The 21,136-nt window shown below is 48.7% G+C and overlaps 1 protein-coding gene across 1 annotated transcript in view; it reads right to left on the bottom strand.

Moving 5' to 3' along the window:
* Positions 1-21,136, bottom strand: part of gabbr2 (gamma-aminobutyric acid (GABA) B receptor, 2) — a 212,247-nt gene that overhangs the window by 31,492 nt on the left and 159,619 nt on the right. The window contains exon 13 of the mRNA XM_064348313.1: positions 17,266-17,388. Within this exon, the coding sequence (XP_064204383.1) occupies positions 17,266-17,388 (123 nt within the window). The remainder of the gene's footprint in view (positions 1-17,265; positions 17,389-21,136) is intronic.

Raw genomic sequence — 21,136 nt, 5'->3', positions numbered from 1 at the left:
GGACGAGCCGGCGGGAGCCTGAAACGAAGGGCCCCGATTGGCCCTCGAGATGTCCCCCCGCCGTCAGCCTGCCGGCGGCTGGTAAGAGAGCGGCGGTCGCGCCGTCGCGCTCGCGTTCTCACTGCCGTCTCCCAGGCGCGCTCCGCGAATAAGAATAATGGATTTGGGTAGCAGCTTTCATCTCGCGACATCAAAGAATGATAGAGTGAAGGGGGGAGAAAACACACCTTTATCACCGCCGAACGTGTAGCGCACTCTGGGGTGATTCATAGCAGCCCGTTAGCGCCAGAGAGCTCAGCGCGCGTCGTCTGAGGTGCAGAGGGAAGGAGGCTGAGAATTCGGCCAGGGCCCTTTGCAGCGCGCAGGATGGCCTGTTTAATGACCGAGGTGAGAATGTCTTTTTAATGTGCCGAAGATGGAAATGAGCTACATACACGCACAGAGATAGGTGGCTGCCTCAAACAAGGACACAGGCTACCGGCTTCTAGGCCTGCTGCCCTTCATACCTTTCACAATACCACAGTAGCAACAGCCTTTGTGCAGCCCCTGAATTAGCATCCAAGTGCAATGGATGCATGCAATGACGCTCAATCTACTAGTACCACCCAACGACATGCAATCACAGCCTGCAGTAGACGCAGATTACAGTTGTTGGAGCTCATTCTGATGTGCGATTAATTCAAATGAATTAAGAGGAACATTACGGTAACACAAATGGAAATAAATCACATCTCCATCCATCTACAGTTCTGGAGAGAAGAACACCCCTGCCTCTTAGTATAATTAGTTTACTCCTTCCTGCCCATGTAAAGCAATCACACAAATTGGAGGCTAGCTTCAACAGCTAATATGGGCTAAGGATGAACAAACAACATGCTCTATCATTGATACCAAACCAATATCAGCAAATCAGCAGACATCACAAGACTTTCAGGAGCTGTGTTGAATAGCTGGTTGCTGTGATCTATCTAGGGTTGCCTGATTTAGCACTGGACACCATCCACATGGACACATGCTGGTGGACCTGGTGGGGGAGCGTGCAGATGGAATAAATGCATTATTAACTAGCGGTCAAATTCTAGTAAGTATTAGAGATCGGACATTAATATTGTTAGGTCGGGACCACAAACCAGACTTGTGCAAATAATTTGAAAACCGGACATTCCATCCATAACCAGGAATCTACCTCTGCTTTCCTTGGAGGTTGTCACAATGGCCTGGTACGAAGGGTAAATACAGAATGTAGCTCCTGGGACTGCAGCTGAACATAGCTCATACAAAACATTCATCTGAGCCTATCTCTGGACTTGGCTTGACTGGGGTCTGAAGCTGAAATGCATTACATGCTGAAACCCAAGGGAGTCAAGGGAGTAGCAGGTGTACAGCGCAGAGTGGGGCGGAGACTGGGGCTCCAGCCACAGGAGACCAGCGGTACCGAGGGGTCGCCAGGGAGGTGGCAGCAGCGGGCAGGTGAAGACCCTCACCTGTGTGTGTGTGGATGCCCGGCCACTCAGGGCCCCCAAGGTCATCAAATGAAGCTCATAGTCCTATCTGACCTTTTCTCTGTGAGCGTCGCTCTCGGCCGCCAACAAACACGGAGCAGCACCTCCCCGGTCCTCCAGGAGGCCCCGAGGCCCTGAAGTGACACCGTGCATCAATAAACAAACATGAAACCCCCACAGGTCACAACTGGAGTGCTGGATGCTGCTCGTCTTCCTGAAACCTGCACTTCTCTGAACAGCCAGCAGATGGGGGTAATATGCAAAACCTGTCATCAAGTCTTCATTATCAGGAAATGTTATTGGTAGTAACAAAAAATAGACTTTTCATCGATAAAAAAACTATAAAATGGTGGCTATTAAAATCGCCGTCGTACATATCCGTTTTGTTATTATCATTTTAAGAAGTGTTGTTAGCATGTACAGCGCAGAATAATGTGTTCACCTTGTGTGTTTTCACATCAGACGTTGCTTTGATTTCTTTGAAGCTGGTCTTCAGCCCCAAAGAGTGAATCATCCATAGGGGTCAGGGGACAGACGCAGGTCCTTCTGATGTCTACCCTGCTGCCCTGGCCATTGATGCAACCCCGCTCACCTCCCCTCTGCACTGAACATTATACATGCTGTGCTAGTGACTGAGCTTGAACTCGCAAGCACCCAGTCCCCATGGTACAAATGCACACATACAAACACAAGACAGACACACACATGCACATGTGCGCACACGCACACCACACACACACACACACAAGCATCACACACACACACACACACACATGTACACGCACAAACAGACAAAAACACGTATGCGCGCGCACAAACTTCACAAACAGATAAACATCAAACACTCAAGCATCACACACACACACACACACACACACACAAACATCACACACGCACACACATACACACACACACACACACACACACACAAACATCACACACTCATTTCTGTGGAGGCTTTAAGAAGATATTGAGAATACACTTTCACATTGGCTTAAAAATACCCTGATACAGCACAGCAGTCGTCGCTCACAGGGGCTCTTAATTGTAAGCGGATTTGTATTCACTCCTAACGAAGCACCCAGGGAGATGCACAGATTCTGCTGGGCTGCAACCCACACGCAGCTTGCAATCAGTCTGCAGAACTGGCTGTGCTCCAACAACAAAAAAACACACACACACACACACAAAAAAAAAGAGCAGGTCCTGGCTGAATTTAGACTGCGTTCCACAGTAAACCTGGTACTGGAGGGAGACGCGCGATTGGCGGATCTCGCTCGGGCCCCGCCCCGTTCTGCGTCGCCGCCTGCCACGGAGGTTAATTACTACACAGATGGCTGACAGGAGGGGGCCGAGCTGGCCGCGGGCCTAAAAGATAACGGCGCCAGCGTCCAAGAAGTCATTTCCCTCCCATTCTTCCGTCTGAGACCTCCTCCACGTCCCCCTTTCCCGCTCTCTCCCGCTTTCATTAACGGCATTTATGCGTTTCCTTTCAGTCGCCCGCCGCCATTAGGCCCGCCATTATCGCTGAAAGCCAGCGCGCAGGTTCGGGAAGCAGGTGCTCCGACGCGCCGGGCGGCACTCGTGTTTCAAACGCCGCGTTCGCTGCAGCTGGAGAGTCACTCAGGAAGCGCCGCTACACGACTGGCGTAGGGGTTCGAGAGCTGCGCGGGGGGCGCGTGTCCCATCTCACCCGTCGCCCCGAACCGCGGCGGGCCATCGAACCGCGGCCCCGCGGGCCTTTCGTTTGCTACGGCCGCTTTTCCGCGGCGACGACGGGGAGTCGTACGTCCGCGCACGCGCGCCGCCAAACAACCGCGGGAAAAAATACGAAACGAATCAAGACGTCAAGCGCTCCCCGGAGACATTTCCAACGGAATTCCGGGCGCCTGCTTTTCCGGAAGTGATTCTCGTCATTTCACCCAGACCTACAGTACGTGCTTCTCTGAATTTTTAAGTCAGCTCTGTTTAAGTCCTGAAATCACTCTGTTTAAGCTCATTAAGATCAAAGTTTGGATCAAAGTCGAGTCCGGTTCCCGCCGTATTTCTCAACAGTGTCATCACTTCTGACTCTTTGCGGGCTGCGTTTGAGAATGACTGATAACTTAATCAAGGAAGTAAGTGGGAGATTGGCGGCAAAGCAGCCCGGCACCACCGGAAAGCTTTCTACGCGGCCCATAAATTATAGATGAGAAAACGCAGCATATTTTATTTACAATCCGATGATAAATGAGCGGATAAATAACTCCGTCTGATGTTCCGGAGCAAGCAGAAGGAGCGATGTGGTGGTGCTCTGCAGTTGCTGTGTCCGGGCTCTTGGTTAGACTTGAAGTGCCCAGATCCCTAGCTCTATGTTAGGTGCTCTCTGTGCTAGGGTAGCCCTCTCTCTCTCTCGCCCTGTCCCCTGGTTTAATAGCCCAGCTCCACCACGGCCTGAACGCTGGTTACTTAACCCAGCCGAGGCACCCAGGACCGCCCCTTCCCTCCCACTCTGTGTATGACGGACAGCGGTTTGGAGCGACAGCAAAATGCTAATTAACATTCTGTCACCCTCCCCAGCAAAGGAAACCGGTAGACAAGCCTGGACCTGCCAGAACTGCCAAGCGCTTGTAAAAAATAATGGCCTGATTCACGGCGTCCGAACAATACACCCTGACAGCAACAGGCAATATGGTGTTCGGATAAGGATTCCCCGTAAACGGACACATTGCAGCCATTCGCTGCTCCTGGCGGAGCCGGTGACCGAACCCCAGCGTGTTGGGAAAAGAATGCGCGTCCTCGCCTGCACGGGCGCCTCTCTCTGGCAGCCTGTCGGAGCGGGATGCTTCGGTGCTGACCTCGATCACTTCCACCGCCTCCCTTTTCGCCGAACAAGTCATTAAGCATCATCCCAGGTCCTTCAGCGTCCAGGCTAAATGTGCAGAAAAAGGCACGCGCGACGGTAAGGTTTTGGGGGGCTGTAAACCAGCCCAGCAGCAATGAAAGGCTGTACTGTGACATGCCCTCCTGTTCAGGATCCGCTTCCTTAGTAAGTGAAGCTATTTTATTTCCATGGACGTTGGCAAGTGTCCAGCTGGCTGGAGAGCACCGGGTGACGTGCGTTACGCTACATGCTTCCTAATTACTGTGGATCGCTAGATTAATTTGATTAATGTGGTCTGCCTAACTAACGGGCATATACATACATATATATATATATATATATATATATATATAGTTCAAGAGCCCCCCAAAAAACAATGGATTCAAGTATGTAGAAGAATCCGGCAATATCTATGAGCCTACAGTATACCAGCATTATTATTTGGGTCTAAATGTTAAAAGAAATGCTCGATTTTGGCGAAATATAACAATTTAGCAATTGTCAGCAAATGCAAATCATATTGATGCCAGGCTGCAGCACAGAGAGGAACAGAAGAGTCTTCCTCATGATTAAATGTCTTAATGTTTTTAAATGCACCACAAAGGCAGGTGTATCCGCTGCACTGCTGTTCCATAGCCAGCTCTCGCAGTGATTGGCGGTGGAGAGGATTCCCTGATGCCCTCCGCCACACCCCCCCGCTCTAACTAGCCTCCTCGCGGGCAACGGCGGGAAATCTCAGCACGCCGCTTTTCGCTCGGACCTCCCCTAATTGGTAAATTGCGTCTCCCTCGTGCTCGGTTGGCCGTTGCCTGGCAACCATAGCCCAGGCGACGGCCCGGCCTCGCTCGGCGTCTGCGCCGAGGCGGGCTCGAGCCAGAGAGATCGGGGGGGGGGGGGGGCTCCTTGGGAACGAGGACAAATCCAGGCCGAATCTGGGCCGCCCGCGCGGGTGAACTGGCTCCGTGATTACACGGGTGCGCTCAATCTCACGCTCGATCGTAACCTCCACGCGTACGAACAGGATCTCTCAAAGCCCTCGGCGGCGTCGCTCTCCTGCGGGCGTGCTCAGACCGCGCCGCTCGGCGAGCGCCTAGCAGCCGCCCTCGAGCCCGTGACGCAGATGACAGAGCCTTGAGGGAGGGGCCTGGAGTTCCCGTGCGGGGCCTAGGGGACGCCGCACACCTCCCTGATTAGAGATGCGTGCGTCGGGTCTGCGGGGAGGGTCAAGGTGGGGGTGCTGGGTAAAGATAACTCCCGGCTCACGCTGTCCCGATCTAAATGAGTTTGATTCTCAGGCGGGTCCGCTTATGTCAGCAGAGGCACCCAGACCGAAAATAGCCGGGATCGGACCATTTCCACGCTACGAAATGTGGCAGGCTGCTTTTCATGGGTTCGGTTCTCAAGTGGCTCAGTTGATAAAGGTGCCCGCAAGTACAGACCGGTGTTCACAGTGGTGTGTTCGAGCATCGGCCTCAGCTATAACATCAAGTAACTTTGACCTTGAGTCTGCAGCAACCCAACCGACCTTGTCCCACCACAGTTAGGAAGGATGGGTCATTCAGGGTTCCTTGGTAACTAAGACCGAATGACACTACGGTCACCCAATGACCATTAGCAGTCTTCAGTAAGAGCTGCACCTCTGCTCATCTCTACCTCTCCTGTACATACTGTAGCACACTGTGGATTGTAAAGTGTGAAGCAGTCACTGGATCACAGGCTAATGCATTGAAGAAGTGTACAGGCTTCAACCACGGTACTCCTGATGTGTGGATACAGCTGGCTTAACTCGAGAGAGAAAGAAAAACAGATTTCAAATTCAGAAAAAGGGGAACACATAGCTCTTAAAAGAGGTGATTCACTAATAGCAAGGCCCATTGAATCATTTGAGCAAATTCTGGTGACCACATAACTGAAAAATCTGAAAAACTGGCGTGCGGAGATGGTGTGCTTCTCAGCAGTTTATTATTGTATGAAAAACTGGCTTTTTCCGACAGTTGAGTCAATAAAATGCAAAAACAAAATTCAAGGTGGGTGGTTGTGATTCCTCTGTGGCCTAGCTGGCTTTGTAGAGTGATCGGCGCTGTAGATATTAATTGCCATGTTGTTTACAGGCAACCTTTTTATATCTAATAACTAATCTGCAGACACATGCACCGTTTCCCACAAGGATTCTGAGACTGAGGACAACTGCAACTGTGACTGCTCCTGAAATACTCCAGCAGGGTCTCAGGCAGAGATTGTTTGCACCACGAGCTCCCGTTCCAGACCCTTCAGAACCACCGTGTAAACTGGTATTCAGCTAAACCAATCTCTCGATTTATGTGGGTTCCCTGGTTTTTTCGCTGAAGCGTATTTTAGCACAATGCAGTTTTCACTTGTTGGCACTTGCTTTGTTTTTGAACTCTTCATTTTCGGTGAATGGTTTAGCTTCAATCATCAGGTGACCACGCTTTCAGCGTTCAGGATGATAACTCCAGCTTTAGATGCACCAGTTAATAAATGCAAAATGCAAGCTCTAACCTCTATCATAGCACATTGTTAAAAACAAGAATGAATTGTCCGAATTTTCATATGGAATATTAATTCTTAAGTGTTAAATAAATATAGGTTTGCAAATTCTGCTGCACAAGAAAAGATAGGTAAATAAAATAAGTTACATTCTTCAAAAATAAAAACTAAGCGCCTTTTCGTCATGTTATTTCACCTAAGTGAAATTTAATTGATAATGCAGTCTTTGCAATCCCTAAGGAAAAAAAACGTCATTCTCAGAGTGACCATCAATTCTCCGCTTGAGAACACACAAACACAACCAGTCGCTCCTTCGGCTGTAGGTGCGACGGGCACTTTGCGCCTCCATGTCAACGTGAGAACGCCCTCGAAATGGCGTCCTCAAACGAGACAGCTCACTGCGCTCTGTCTCTGTCCTTACTGCCTACGTCTCCACTCCAGGACACGCTGAGGCAGAGCGAGTCTCAGGACGTGCTAGAGGCCCAGTGCAGATCTGCCCGGTGACATCACACGCTGAACTCATTAGAATTTTATAGTAAGCGCCATGGGGGGAGAAAAGTTATTTTTTTGAAACCAAGGAAGTGGACACAGGTTACCGTGGCAAGGCGCACGGAAGGTTTCTCAACGCCACGCCAGCTGTGTGTTTCCATCTCCCTTAGCTCCCGCGCTCACCGCGGCGGCCGCCCGGAGAGACAGCGAGGCCGACGGGTTTATAACCGGCGGAAGCGAGGCTGTCACGGTTACGGCGCGCGGCCGCAGGCCGACGCGTTCCCGCCGACGCCAACGCCGACGCCGTTTCTGGGAACGAGAACGGAAACCGCGCCCGGAAATAACGGGTCTGCGGGCCCGCTAATAAAGTCACTGGGACCTAATGGTGTTTCTTTCAGTCATTTGGAGGTTTAGAACATTTCAAAGCTGAATCACGGGAAGCAGGGGGGGACCTGCTCCCACATTCCTGTAGCAGATGCCGCTGGGACCAGAATGTCCGCTTTGCTAATTATTTGTGCAGGTCTGGTTTGTGCTCCTGACCGGACAATATAAATGTCCGGTCTAAATAATTGATTCAAATTTGACTGCTAGTTTGTAATGAACTCCAAACTCCATCTTCATTTTGGACAGTTACATTTTTCCTCCTGAAACTAGCCTCCCCCGGTGCATAGTTCCGACAGCCACCTCCCCCCCCACCTCAGCTCAGCTCAGCGATCCAATCAAGCTTTAAGCTGCACTATGCCGCCTGTGCGCATGCTGTCAGGTTTCAGCAAATTCAAAATCTGGCGGGCCTAGTTGGGCAGCCGTTTGCCCCGTGCATGTTGGGGTGAGTCTACACGCACTGTGGCGTGGATCGGGGCATGCCCCCGCAGTGCCCCTCCCAGCCGGATGGTCATCAGCTCAAACCTACCACTAGGCTCGCAGTTCAGGACCCAGGACAGCACCACTCTGCGAAGCCCAGCCACAGGACCCTGGAGAGCGGCAACCGGGAAATTCCCCAACTCCCTCATTGGCATTCATCACACCTGAAGTCAATGAGGCCACACAGCTGCCGCTACTCCAGGGAAACGAGCTGGGAGTTTAAGAGGAGGCCTTTGTCTCCCTTGGGCAGAGGGGGTTTTCGGGCGAGAACAGAGCGGTGAAAATAGCTGTTTGTAAATTTGCACTTGTTTTACAGAGCCAGCGGAGACGCGGGACCACATCCCTCTTCGCGCTTCAAAGAGGGATCCCCTAAGCTGTCTCCGGGTCATCACTACTTTAATTTCAGTTATTTTACTTTACTTTAATTTAATTTAAAGAAGAAGCTTTTGTTGTTAAGTACGGCTGTGAGTTGCGTGCTTAATTTGGTTTGATTAAAGAGCCCTGTTGGGCTATTTTTCCCCAAACCTCCGGTCTGTGTATTTCTGTGCCGCCCCGCCTGCACCGTCACACCCAGTACGGTGCCACAGCACGCAAAGGACGACTCGCCCCCTCAGTCACCTCCCCGCCAGCCAGAGCGATTGCCACAGTTCTCTCTCTCTCAACCTTGCTCCCTACGAACACACAAAAGATATATATGCTAACCTGCTAAGACATTTGGGGAGGGGTACCGTGAGTCCCACAAGGAATTTTCTCGAAGGCACCATCCACGGTCCCACAATAATGACAAAGAAGCAGGGGAGAGAGAGACAGTGAGAATGACTGAGTGAAAGAAAAGGAGAGAGAGAGAGAAAGCGAGAGAGAGAGAAAGAGAGACAGAGAGAGAGAGAGAGAGAGAGAGAAAGAGAGACAGAGAGAGAGAGAAAGAGAGAGACTGGGGGAATTGGCCTGGCTGGGACCCTTGTTCTCTACCCCGCGTATCCGAAACGCTGCCATCGACACCGCAGTGCTCGGCCCTTATCTCCAGACTCCAGCAGCTGCTAATGAGATCTTTCATGTTCAGACCCACCGCCTGAAATATTCACCGTCCTCCTTGCGGAACATTTGCACATCAAAAGCAGACAGTGACTCACGCGGGCCGCGCGGCTTCGCCGGGGCGAATGCCAGCGCTGTGGAGGAAGCGTGACGGAGGGGGCCGGCGCGGAGCCGGGGGGGGCGGGGGCGTCTGCGTGAAGCGGGGCCGGAAAAAAAACTGGGGCAGAGCACCCTCCGCTGCCCCGGCCGCCCCTCCGGTTCGGTTCCCCGGCGTCGACGGTGCGCCGCCGCGCCGTGCCGCGCCGCGCTAGCTCGCTCGCTCGCCGGTGTCAGGATCGCGCCTGTTGCCAAGGCAACGACATACCGCAATATTCCCTGCAGCTTCGATTTGCTGCGGCTCAGAGCAAGCTGACGGGGGTGGGGGTGGTGGGGGGGGTTAGAAATCAGGCAGCCCACTGGAATGCTAATCAGTCTCCTGATGGTTCGCGCGTCGTTACGGGGGAAAGGAAGCAGAAGGCCCGCGCGTTCCCTGAGAGGTAGCCAGGTCGAGCGCGGGGGGGCGGGGGGGGGGGACACCTGCGTCGCTCCGCCGCAGCCCGTGACGCAGACGCCACTTCTTCCTCTCTTCCGGCTCCGCTCCGGAGCTCCAGCCGGCAACACCGCCGCCGCCGCCATTATGGAACGCTGAATTATTCACTAGCGCTAAATTCGTTTAATCGCTCCATTCAAATCCGGGATTCTTCAGCGCGGTTTCAGGCCGATTTGCGCGCGCGTCACGGAGCGAGCCTCGCGCGGTCTTTCAGACGCCTGGAAAAAGAGAAGACACGCTACGGCGCGCGAAGCCTTCCCGCGCTGCCGCGATGACTGATCGCTCTGGCTGATCAATTCCAAGAGCGTGCAAGCCCCCCCGTTGACCTCTGACTGTTGTGTACAATGGAGGTCAGCCATGTCTGTTGAATCAATCAACGCCGGTGAACATGTTGCTCAATAAATTGCACGCAAACACCGCCCCTCGCATTTACAGCGTGTCCATTCGCTCAAAGTGTTGGCCCCGGGCTCTGTTTGACGAGCGGGATTGGTTCTGGTAGCGGTGCCGGGCGGAACCTGTTTCTCCGTGCTGCAGGGCTCCGGCTGCCCAAGCCAGGACGGCCAATCGCCTCACGGCCAACGTCAAATGAATCATGTGAACCTATCCGCGCTATGATAGATTTCTCACGTTTTCCCTGTTAAAATCACTTTAGAGTCCACGGACTAGAGACTAGGCTATTAGATCCCCAAACCCGTGCTTTAACAGACAATGATATTCATCAATCTGTTTCATGAAGCGTTACACATTATCAAAACTATTCCCAGTCATTCGCGCTCCCCTCTTCGCTAATTTTATTTGACTGTGCACTAGAGATGTCCCAGTTTTTTTACGCTCTCTGTAGCTTGCTTGTTGCATTTAGATCACTGGTCACACAGTGGACTGAATCCACTCCAGGAATCGCAGCTGATACGACCAGCCTGTGATCCCATGTTGGATGAGCAGTGCAAATACATCGGCTGTTACCACCCTGCACAATGTATAAGAGCTGGAATTTCACACAGCACCTTGTGTGCTGGTTTTCCCTTGAAAGTGTTGCAGATGTATCTGTGGTTTGCACACTACAGTAACGTGTATTGCAAAGGTCTGTGTCTACACTGAGGCAAATAAAAATAATAACGGTATATTTTGCTGACTATGACCAGAAGTCACCAGGACTGGGGAAAAAAAAGCTGGTTTTGTCTCACCATGAATAGAGTGGGTTTCGGTCTTTAAGGCTTTAAGGACTTCCCCATGCATGAGTTCCTCCAAAAACACCCACAGGCTACATGCTGACATCAACATGAGATAAGCTTCTGCTTGATATCACATTTGCAGAAATACAAAAATGTCAGTTCACACAGGTAGACACCATCACACACTCAGCCCTGGACTATCTCTTCTGTCTCTTTGGCCTTGAGTGTCTTTAAGAGTGCACAATATCCTGAGCATTACTCAGTCAATAAAGACGGAAATATCTGTGTTTCTGCTTGTCAGTCACAAGCTATCATGATGGCTGCCATTGGAGCTAAGGCAAGACTGGAGTTAGTCTGTAAACTACAATAAGGAACAAAGCTGAAAGCATTAAAAAATCTGACATGTTTGGGTCTTTCTGCATACTGTCTTAAATAATAGTGAGCTCTCTTTTAAATGTCAGACATATTGAAAATGGGCACCCAGTCAACAGTTTCACAATCCAAAGGGTGAATTATGAATGCTTAGTGTGGAAACTAAGCATGTAAGCTTTACTTTCTCAGAGGAAAACTTTGCGTGTCGATCGCAGAGCAGTTGATTGCACTGTGGGTCACTGACGAAGCAGGGAGGCTGAGGGAGGAACAGGAAGAGACGGCCTCTTCCTCACACAGCTCAGACACGCTCCCCTGTCTATCCCATGGTAAGGGTATGGGAGGGGGAGCGGGGGGGTGAGAACTCCTTGTTTGTCCTATTGGTGCTCGGCTGCTGCGGGGAGGGCGTCGCCACAGAGAGGGTTACCCCGCACCACCCCCTCCCCCCCCCGGCTGCGACCGGCAAACGAGCGTCGGGGGAGCGGGCGCGCAGCTGTGCCGGGCCCCCCGGGACAGGCCGGTGCTGCGGAGCGGCTTGTTTTTTCCTGCCTGCGCCCGCCGCCCCGCCCGGGCTCACCCCCGCGGCCGCGCGGACCTTATCAGCCCCTGTCACGGCAGCTCCCCCCGCGGCGCTCCAAAACAACACGTATTCCCCCGCTGGGGCGGGCGCCGTCCTCGCTGGTGGCGCTAGCTAGCAGGCGCGCGGGGGACAGAGGACCCTGCTGTTCCTCTGCTTCACTGTCCTAGGCTGCAAAAGACCTGCTGTTTCACTGGAAACTAATGTTCCCACACACACACACACACGTACAGACACACACACACAAACACACACCTACACACACACACACACACACACACACACGCACAAACACACACTTACACACACACATGCACAGACACACACACACAAACACGCACACAAACGCACAGACACACACACACGCACAAACACAAACACCTACACACACACACACACACACACGCACAAACACGAACACTACACACACGCACAAACACGCACACCTACACACACACACACACACGCACAAACACGCACACCTACACACACACACACGCACGCAAACACACGCACACACACACACCACACACATAACAGACACATGCAACACACACGAACTGCAGGGAGATACAGCACAAATCAGCCAGCTTAATTACACTGACATGTCATTTCATCGCTATCAAAAATAGAATTGACAGGGGTTAGCAACTTAGAAGTCTGCAGTGTTTTTCTGACGAGTAATTGTAGTTAGCTTGCTTACTTATTTGCTTGCTTGTTTGCTTGGTAGGCTAGCCAATAGTGATCTGCTGACTGACAACAGCCATTTTTATTTATTTATAACTATTAGCAATGGACTTGAACGATGAATAGTTGAAGTTGGTAGAAATTTGATCGAGCTGGGTGCTTAACACACCTCCAGCTGTGTCTGGTATTGCCAGAGCACAAGCTGGTCAGACACAGACTATTATAATATGTGGTTGTATATGATGGCTAATCATTCAGAATGTTTAGGCTGGTATTGTTTGTAATACTCAGCTTTAAAGAGGAATGATCTGTTATTATACTTCATGATTAATGTGCATCACAGGTTCAGTGCTTTGAACGCGCAAGAGCCTAATCTTCCCGGCTACCACACCGCTGCCTTGTTGATCTCGATGTCCCTGGCCCCCCTCCAACAAATCTCACCCAATCCCAGCCAAGATGGCTTAAATATGCAGCTCCACAGTCACTGTTGGTATTCTGTTCTAAATTGTGCAAAAAAATAGATGCATTGCAACATGTAAAACACTCACAGCCTCCTTCACTCACCTGAGGCCTTTATTTAAATATAGGCATCCCCTCCTCAAAACACAGATCAATGTGTGCTGCTCTCACGAGCAGGGAACTTGCCAACGAGTAAAGGTGGTGGTGTGCAAAGGTCGAGGTGCTAATTCGCAGGTCACTAGGACCGAATAAACTTTCAGAGCGGGGACACAAAGCGTTGTGACCTTCACCTCACTGCAATAATTTTGGATTCCGCTTTACCTCTGCGAGGCAGTTTATCAACCATTCATGATTCCACATCATACCCCTTGCCCTGAAGAACTACAGGAGATGTGCATAGATGCAATAAGCACAATATCAATGAAGTAGGCGTGACATAGCTCAGGAGGTAAGAACGGTTGTCTGGCAGTCGGAGGGTTGCCGGTTCGATCCCCCGCCTTGGGTGTGTCGAAGTGTCCCTGAGCAAGACACCTAACCCCTAATTGCTCCCAATGAGTTGATTGGTACCTTGCATGGCAGCCTTTCACCATTGGCATGTGAGTGTGTGTGTGTGAATGGGTGAATGAGAGGCATCAATTGTAAAGCACTTTGGATAAAAGCGCTATATAAATGCAGTCCATTTACCAAAATAAAAAATGAATGAATAAATATATAAGTTTAGCTTTTTTCATTCTTACCGTTTCCTGACATGGTTATTCATCTGAAAGGGCACCTATGCCACTTTCACAAGACCTACTAATTATATCACCGGTCTTTTTGAAAAAGAAAATTAATACTTGTGTCAAAAAATGTGCCATATGTCCACAGCTTGGAACAATGAATAGATGATTGCAAATGAAAACGTCATCTTTATAATTCCACTGGCTGACATTAAACAAAGAAAAAGCAATTCCAAGCCATTGCTATAGCTGTGCGTTCTTGGTCACGTTCTCCTCACCAGTAGAATGACCGGCAAGTTGAAAAAAGTTGCGCGTTTCAGCGTTTCGGTCTTTGACATGACCTTGCCTTACAAAGACGGCTTAAGTCAAAGGCTTAAAACGTTGACTCCCTTCCCTAGCAAGAGGCCACAAACAAACTGCAGACCAGCAGTTCGATACCATCAGAGACTCCTGAAAGCCCACCTAGAGGGACCTGCCTTTATCATGGTGTCCCACTGACCTCTGGAGTTCAGAGCTGATTTTAATAGGTTCAGAAGAGCCTATCCTGTGCATGGCAAAGACGGTTAAAATCCTCCTGCCCTTCAAGTTGAGAGATGATACGCATGGTCCATATGTTCGCGAGACTGGGAAGAATTCTAATTAATTTGAAATACCTACTTGCCCTTTGAAATGCCTTCAGCTAAAAGAGTAAGAGAAGCTGACACATATCACACAAGGAATTAATGCAGTATACAAGTGTATAGAAGTTTAAAGAGACAATTCACTTTCCAAAGTTTTTGTGGTATTATTTCAGTTTTAGTGTATGTTTAAGATAGGCCCAAACATTTTTGTGTGTGTATGTGTGATGGAGGACATTTTAGATGTTTGGTGAAGTTTCTGATAGCTTTACAATAGCTGGTATAGGGTATGTGAGGTCATGTGGTATAAAGTATAGAAAATAGACTTCAAGAAAAGTCCCAGGCAGCTTGTACAGCAATACTGTGCCTCTGGAGGTAGTATGTGTGTATATTACCCAATTACCCTTGAAAAAATTACATTTAGTCTCATTTTTTTTGTTGGATGTATTTCCTATGGGGCAAGAAATTAATCAAATTGTATTTATGTAGCAGATTTTACAAAGAGCCTTTCAAAGTATGCTTCACACTATACCTGGTCTGCAACCTGAAACTGCTGCATTCAAGGAAAGAAGTAGCAACATAAATAAAAACTGATATTTATAGTAGTGAATAAATGCGATGAAATTGATCTGTCCATACAGTATATACAGCCTCAGGAAATATATCATCACAGCACATGCTGCTATTTGTAAAATTATATGTTGATATAAAGTGCATTATATTGGAAAATATATCATCTTTGCTATTGTGCTATTAGTAAATCGCCAGTTTAGAGCTACTTGAATCAGAATGTAACCAACGTGGGCATCGTGAGGCTGACAAAACAACAGAGTTCCAGATGCTAAGGCTTCTATGCAAAACCTATTGGTTTTCTGTTCTCCTGGTAACTCCCCACCACTTAAACTGAAATGATTGCACTGTCATCATGCGATACACATAATACACTAATCCCATGTGACTAAGAGCTGCTGATGACTGAATCTCAGCATGAAGCACTTCACCTTTACCCTGGAGTCCGTCAAACCTGTCGCCCATTCATAGGGAACATACAGGGTTCTCAATGGACTATTCTATGGTTTTTCAGTATGCCTTCATACGGAACGAGAATGACTCCCGTCGCTATCTGTTTTCAACTGGCTGTCGGACCAGCTAGCAGGACCTTGGTGCGTTTAAAAATAAAAACTGGAATAAGCATAACCGAAGCACTTCGGTAATTGCCTAGCTGCAATAGCGCACACCAAGAAATCTTGGACGGATGAAGCAACCCGCCCACCCCGCAAAAACACCGCCCGCCTTCGCTCGCCGTAGCGCGCTAGTTAAAAGCGGCGTGACTAGCTGCCACGGCACATTAGAGGGAGCCGAGGGCTGCTGGCGAGCTCGAAGGAGCGTGTAAACATTGGTGGCAGCGCTTGTTAACACGCGTCTCCACCTGAGACGAGCCTGTCAGCCGGAGTCAGAGCCGAAGCCACTTACCGAGGCCCGCGTTAGCGATGGGAGCCGCAGACCCGTCTTTCTAGAACGCGCTTCCCATTTCGGCGCTGCCTGCATGAGAGCCTTTAATCCTTCCTCATTAGAAAAAAACTGACTGCCACTCTTAAAGTGACTTCGGCGCAAAAAATGTTTTATTGTTGCTCTCCAAAAATGGATATTTTAAATATTTTCCTTGAAGCTAACAAACTCAGAGGAAATGATCATTATACAATTTTACCATTTTTGCTGAACAAATGGGGGATAAGTTGTCATCTTCTAAAGGCCGGGCTGAGCTGTTTCTCTACGTCTGAATCAGCCAAATGCAGCAATTTGCAACACCTGAAGTACACATTTTGCTTCTAAATTTCTGGGACTTAACTGCAATTCAAAGGGGAAAAAGCCTTCATTCCCATGCTTCTTGTAACAGATTGCAGCATTTGATCTATCTTTACCGCACTTTGTGGCTGTTAATAACCTAGGCCTGGCACATCCGCACATTGCCCCCTGTTGGGCGACGTGGGCAGAAAGCATTCGAGTGTCACTTTCCGAATGCCCCTGCCAAAACCCCCCTCCTGTCTGGCAAGAGGCAATATCCAACTGGAGGAGAGCGTTTCACTTCCTGCTTTTCTTAAACAGGATGGACGAGAGCTGAACTATCTCTTGCAAACACCAAGCTTCTGAACTCCTGAAAGAAGGGGGTTTGTGGTATACCCACTGCCAAGACCTGTTTAAAGTCTCTATATCCAGCCATAAAACCATCTTATCTACAGCAAGCTGTTTGCTTAATAGAGGTTATTTTTTTAAAAACAGAAGGCAGAGCAAAATATATCAAGAGGTTGCTGGTGTGGAAAAAAATTCATTGTGAAACAATTTGATCTCACAAAAACAAACTAAATTTGCTCGCTCGGTTGATTTACTTCCCAGCTCGTGCATCCCTGTGATACAATACCAGTACAGTTCTTGCTCATTTTTTAATTAGAAAAGATAGTCTGATCTTAAAAATATTCAACAAATGAACTGTCTCGTGTGATCTAAACTTCTTCATTAATATCACTTTGACAGTTGCGATATAACAATGGAGCAAAAGCTTCATACATACATCATATACATCAATATTGTACCATTTATGGTAGTACCATATTTTTCTATAGCTTACTAGACCACAGCTTATGATTACATCATATGAACCATTACATAATTATGCTCAGAATTATTAAATTACACCTATCTTAAAGTTTGGTAAAACCATACACCACACATTTTGGTGCATCAGGTGACCCAACACCCAGCTATAGGCCCATCCATGGCTACGGTAGATGACCTGCAGGTGTAAATCATGTGAGCGCTGTACCTCTAGGCTGTACTCCTCCACGGTTCTCTTCAACGGGTCCACGATCTGCCAGCAAATTAGGATGCACAGATCAATCAGCAGCATGCCACCCACAATTATCAGCAGCTTCTGGTCTTTGATAATCTGGACAGAGGGGAGAGAGAGAAGGGAGGATGAGCCCAGGGAACGCGGACACTGAGACGTAACCCACCACTGCCGTCTCCCACATTTTGAACTTTGGCAGATGAAAGCGAGACCCACTGATCTTTTTTTTTAATAGCATTTGACCTGACCGAAGAAAATCAAAGCAAAGGTCAGACAACACAGGAATGAACCGGTTTTAGAAAATCAGATCGGATAAAGCGATGGCTTCTTTCAGGCGAGGCGCTCGGTCCGGCGTGGAACGCGACGGGTTTTGATCCTCTGTTTTTGAACGCACAAACAGAAGCGGACCACCCCTTTTGTGCCCAGGACATTGTAACTACAAAGAGATGGAAGGGTAACATTTTCTCTGAGGTCTCCAAATATTGTCAGCAAAAGATGTTTTAAAATCACCCTTGGGTCATGATTTTTTGGACCACAACTATATCAGTGAAACAACATGATAATTGTGATTAACTTGCATATTTTTAGACTTCTGAGTGGCTCATTTGGTTAAAGCACTGCTGTGGTGCAAGGATGAGCCCAACGGTCTTGGATTGAATCTGGACCATGCCAGTGCTGACTGTAGCTGGTAGCTCCATAGGGTGAAGCGTACTTGGCAATTGTGTCGCCCAGGGTAGCTAAGGTTTCAGTCAGTTAGAGGTCTGTGTTTCATTGCTATCAAGCGGCCACCTGTGGACTGTATGTTAAAGCCGCATATGAAAGGTCTTCCTCCGACTCCACTCTATGAGAGCTTAGCTGTAATCTGCGTGTGAGAAGAATCAGGCTGGTAGCACCACGTTTCGGAGAACTGCGTATGTCTATGCGCTCCCAAATCGGCAAGCGAGGTTCGCACATGTAAACGGCAAATTTATTTAAAACAAAGGAAATAAACAAGTGTATATTTTTAGAAGTTAAAATGAAAGCTACAGTGCATTATCCATCTTGACTTGCACTCTTGACATAGTTAGTTTGGTTGAAAAATCACTCATCTTTAGATGTTGACAGAGCTCAACAAATAAAGCAGCTGCAGCCTTGAGACGTTATCATGAGAAATGTCACTCAATAAAGTAAATGTTACGTACGGCAACTTTTTTTTTACACCGGTTCAAGTCTGGTGCTGTGGCTCGTGTCCTTGCTCTGGCGAGAACTGCGCCGTCGCTCGGCCGCGAGTGTGCGTGGAATTAAACTCAAGGCGGCGTCGCGATCAGGTGCTCTGAAGGGCACCCAATCAAACACGAGCGAGGGCGGGGCCTCATCGCTGATTTCTCAATGAAGGCTTGTCTGAATCATTGCTCCCTTATCTGGATTCATGAGCAAAGCACAAGGAACAGCAGGGCCTACCATGCAGAAATATTGAGGGCGGTTCAAAGAGAATTTATGTTGAATTTATGATATTTAATGGTGGGAATAATGCCTTTGTGACTTTTTTCCTTCTACTATTTGTTATTAAGAAGGCTGATTATGACAGATAAATATGCTATTAGTTACGCTAAAAGTGCCACGCACTGTGAAAACTATTATCTATTTCATAAATGAAATGTTTCCCAGAGAGCATGGAGGATGTACAGTTGGTGTTATTAAATTGATCCCAGTAGACTAATTTGATTGGCGGGTAGATTTCAGTAGACCCATAAATTTCACTCTAATGGCATCACTTCCAACATAATGATCAAATAGTCAAAAAAAAAAACCCCGCTGTTGCCAGTAATGCAAGGCTTATCTGAATAATTGCATTTTTTAAAATTTTGTATGCCTAGCAGCAATAACAGTGAATTATTGTGCTAATTCGTTGATATAATCCCTTGTGTCTTGTGTGTTACATGCTATTGTGAAGAAAAGCTTGCTTTTAAGGGACAGCTGAGTGAAAATCTGTTTGCGTCCGAGTTCTTCCTCTCTCCTCACGAGTGTACGTGCGCTCGACTGAGAGCTAGCAATGCATCCACAGATTCACGCTCAGTTTATCCAAGAAACCGCAGAGCGCTCGAGTAAATCTGACAGCCAGGCGGGCGAGGTGCGGTCTCCTGACTGACAGGGTCTCTGTTTACCCTACTCCGAGCCGCGCTCTTTAAGGAGGGAAGAAGCGTGCTGTAGGTGTTGTGAAGCGGAACCTTTAGCGAGCGGGCATTGATTTGCAGCCTGCTGTCGCGGGGAGCAGCGCGATGGCGGGGCGCGCTTTATGAATGGGTGCACGAGAGCGCCGGAGGTAGTAACCCACGGGAAGGCAGCCATTAGCTCGCCGGACGGCCGCGCCCAGGTCCCTCAGTCAGTTACGGCATGGAAATCAGCGCGCTGAAATCCTGAGGACCGGAGAATTGCTCTTTGATTTAAGATGCAAGGCAGCCCAGCCCAGACAAGCCTCAGCGCTGGAACTGGGCACCTGTTCATGCACTTGTTCGGCAGCACTTCAATAAAAAGGAGTCAACGGTAACCTGATGCTTGTGAAAGACACACGCTGAGACAGCCACACCTTCAGCAGTGTCCACGCTTTCATTTCATGCTTATACCTCTACATACATAATGTAGAGGTATAAGCACTCGCCTACCACCGCAGAGACCCGGGTTCAATCCCCGGCAGCGGTACTTCTGGCTTGGCCAGACGTTCCTACGAACACAATTGGCAGTGTTCCCTGGTGGGAAGCCGGTGAGAGTCCTGATCGTTACATTAGCGACTCCTACTGGTTGGTCGGGGCACCTGTCCAGCAGGGAGGGGATCCGGGGGAGATAGCGTGAACCTCCGCATGCGTTACGCTCTCCCAGTGAAACTCCTCGCTGTCAGGTGAAAAGAAGCAGATGGCAACTCCACATGTATCGGAGGAGGCATGTGGTAGTCTACACCCTCCCCAGGCCAACAGAGGATAGCGCATCGCCCAGGACCCTGACACACACGGGGATTTGGTATAACGACTAAAACAACTGAAAGAAAAGAAAAGTAGACATTGTGACTAGATCTTTGTTATGTGACTGAACATAATAATAATAATAATAATAATAATGCATGAAATAAACATGCATTTGACTCAATAATTTTGTTTCTTTGATCAGAAAGTCACTAGTACTATTGCTACTCATGCTATGCTATATTCCTCCTGACAATACGACAGATAGTAATAGTTAAATTTATAATACTTACCAGACTCAATATCTCATTTAAATTTTTTATAATCCTGGTCAGAAACATTACGCAGAGACCCAACCCAGGTCTCGTTCCCTGTTCCGATCAGGGTCGGACACACAGGCCGAGCTGATGCTGAGGCATGATGCTCCCCCAGGCTTCCGTCCTGGGCACGAGATGGGAGCATGTGGAAAATGGCAGTGACCTCACTGCTACATTAGCAACACGCAGCTTTCGCTGACAGCTCCCACACTTCCTATTATAGCTGTCATCCCACACAATTTCCGTGATGTCTAAAAATACTCGGCGCGAGAAGCCAGAGGAGCAGCGCCGCTAAAGGCTGGCGGTATTTTACATAATCACTCAGAAGGCATGTCTCTCTTTTAGCATGTGTTTCAGTGAACAGCAGAAAGAAAAGAAAAAAAAAACAGCAAACAGTTTAGAGCGGGTCATTTGACATAGCATAAAAATGTGTATATGCATTTGGTCAAGTGTAAAAAAAAAAAAAAAAATGCTTTCAAGATTTTGAGTCAAAACAATTAAATCTACTTCATTTCCATGAACAGTGCATCAATATTTTCAGCTGTATAAATACAATACCATACATAATTGAAATGTGCGCCTTAAAACTACAGT

Source organism: Anguilla rostrata, chromosome 8, assembly GCF_018555375.3.
Source record: "Anguilla rostrata isolate EN2019 chromosome 8, ASM1855537v3, whole genome shotgun sequence".
Taxonomy (NCBI): Eukaryota; Metazoa; Chordata; class Actinopteri; order Anguilliformes; family Anguillidae; genus Anguilla; species Anguilla rostrata.
The sequence above is the reverse complement of the archived record's forward strand: the minus strand, read 5'-3'. Positions and strand labels throughout refer to the sequence as shown.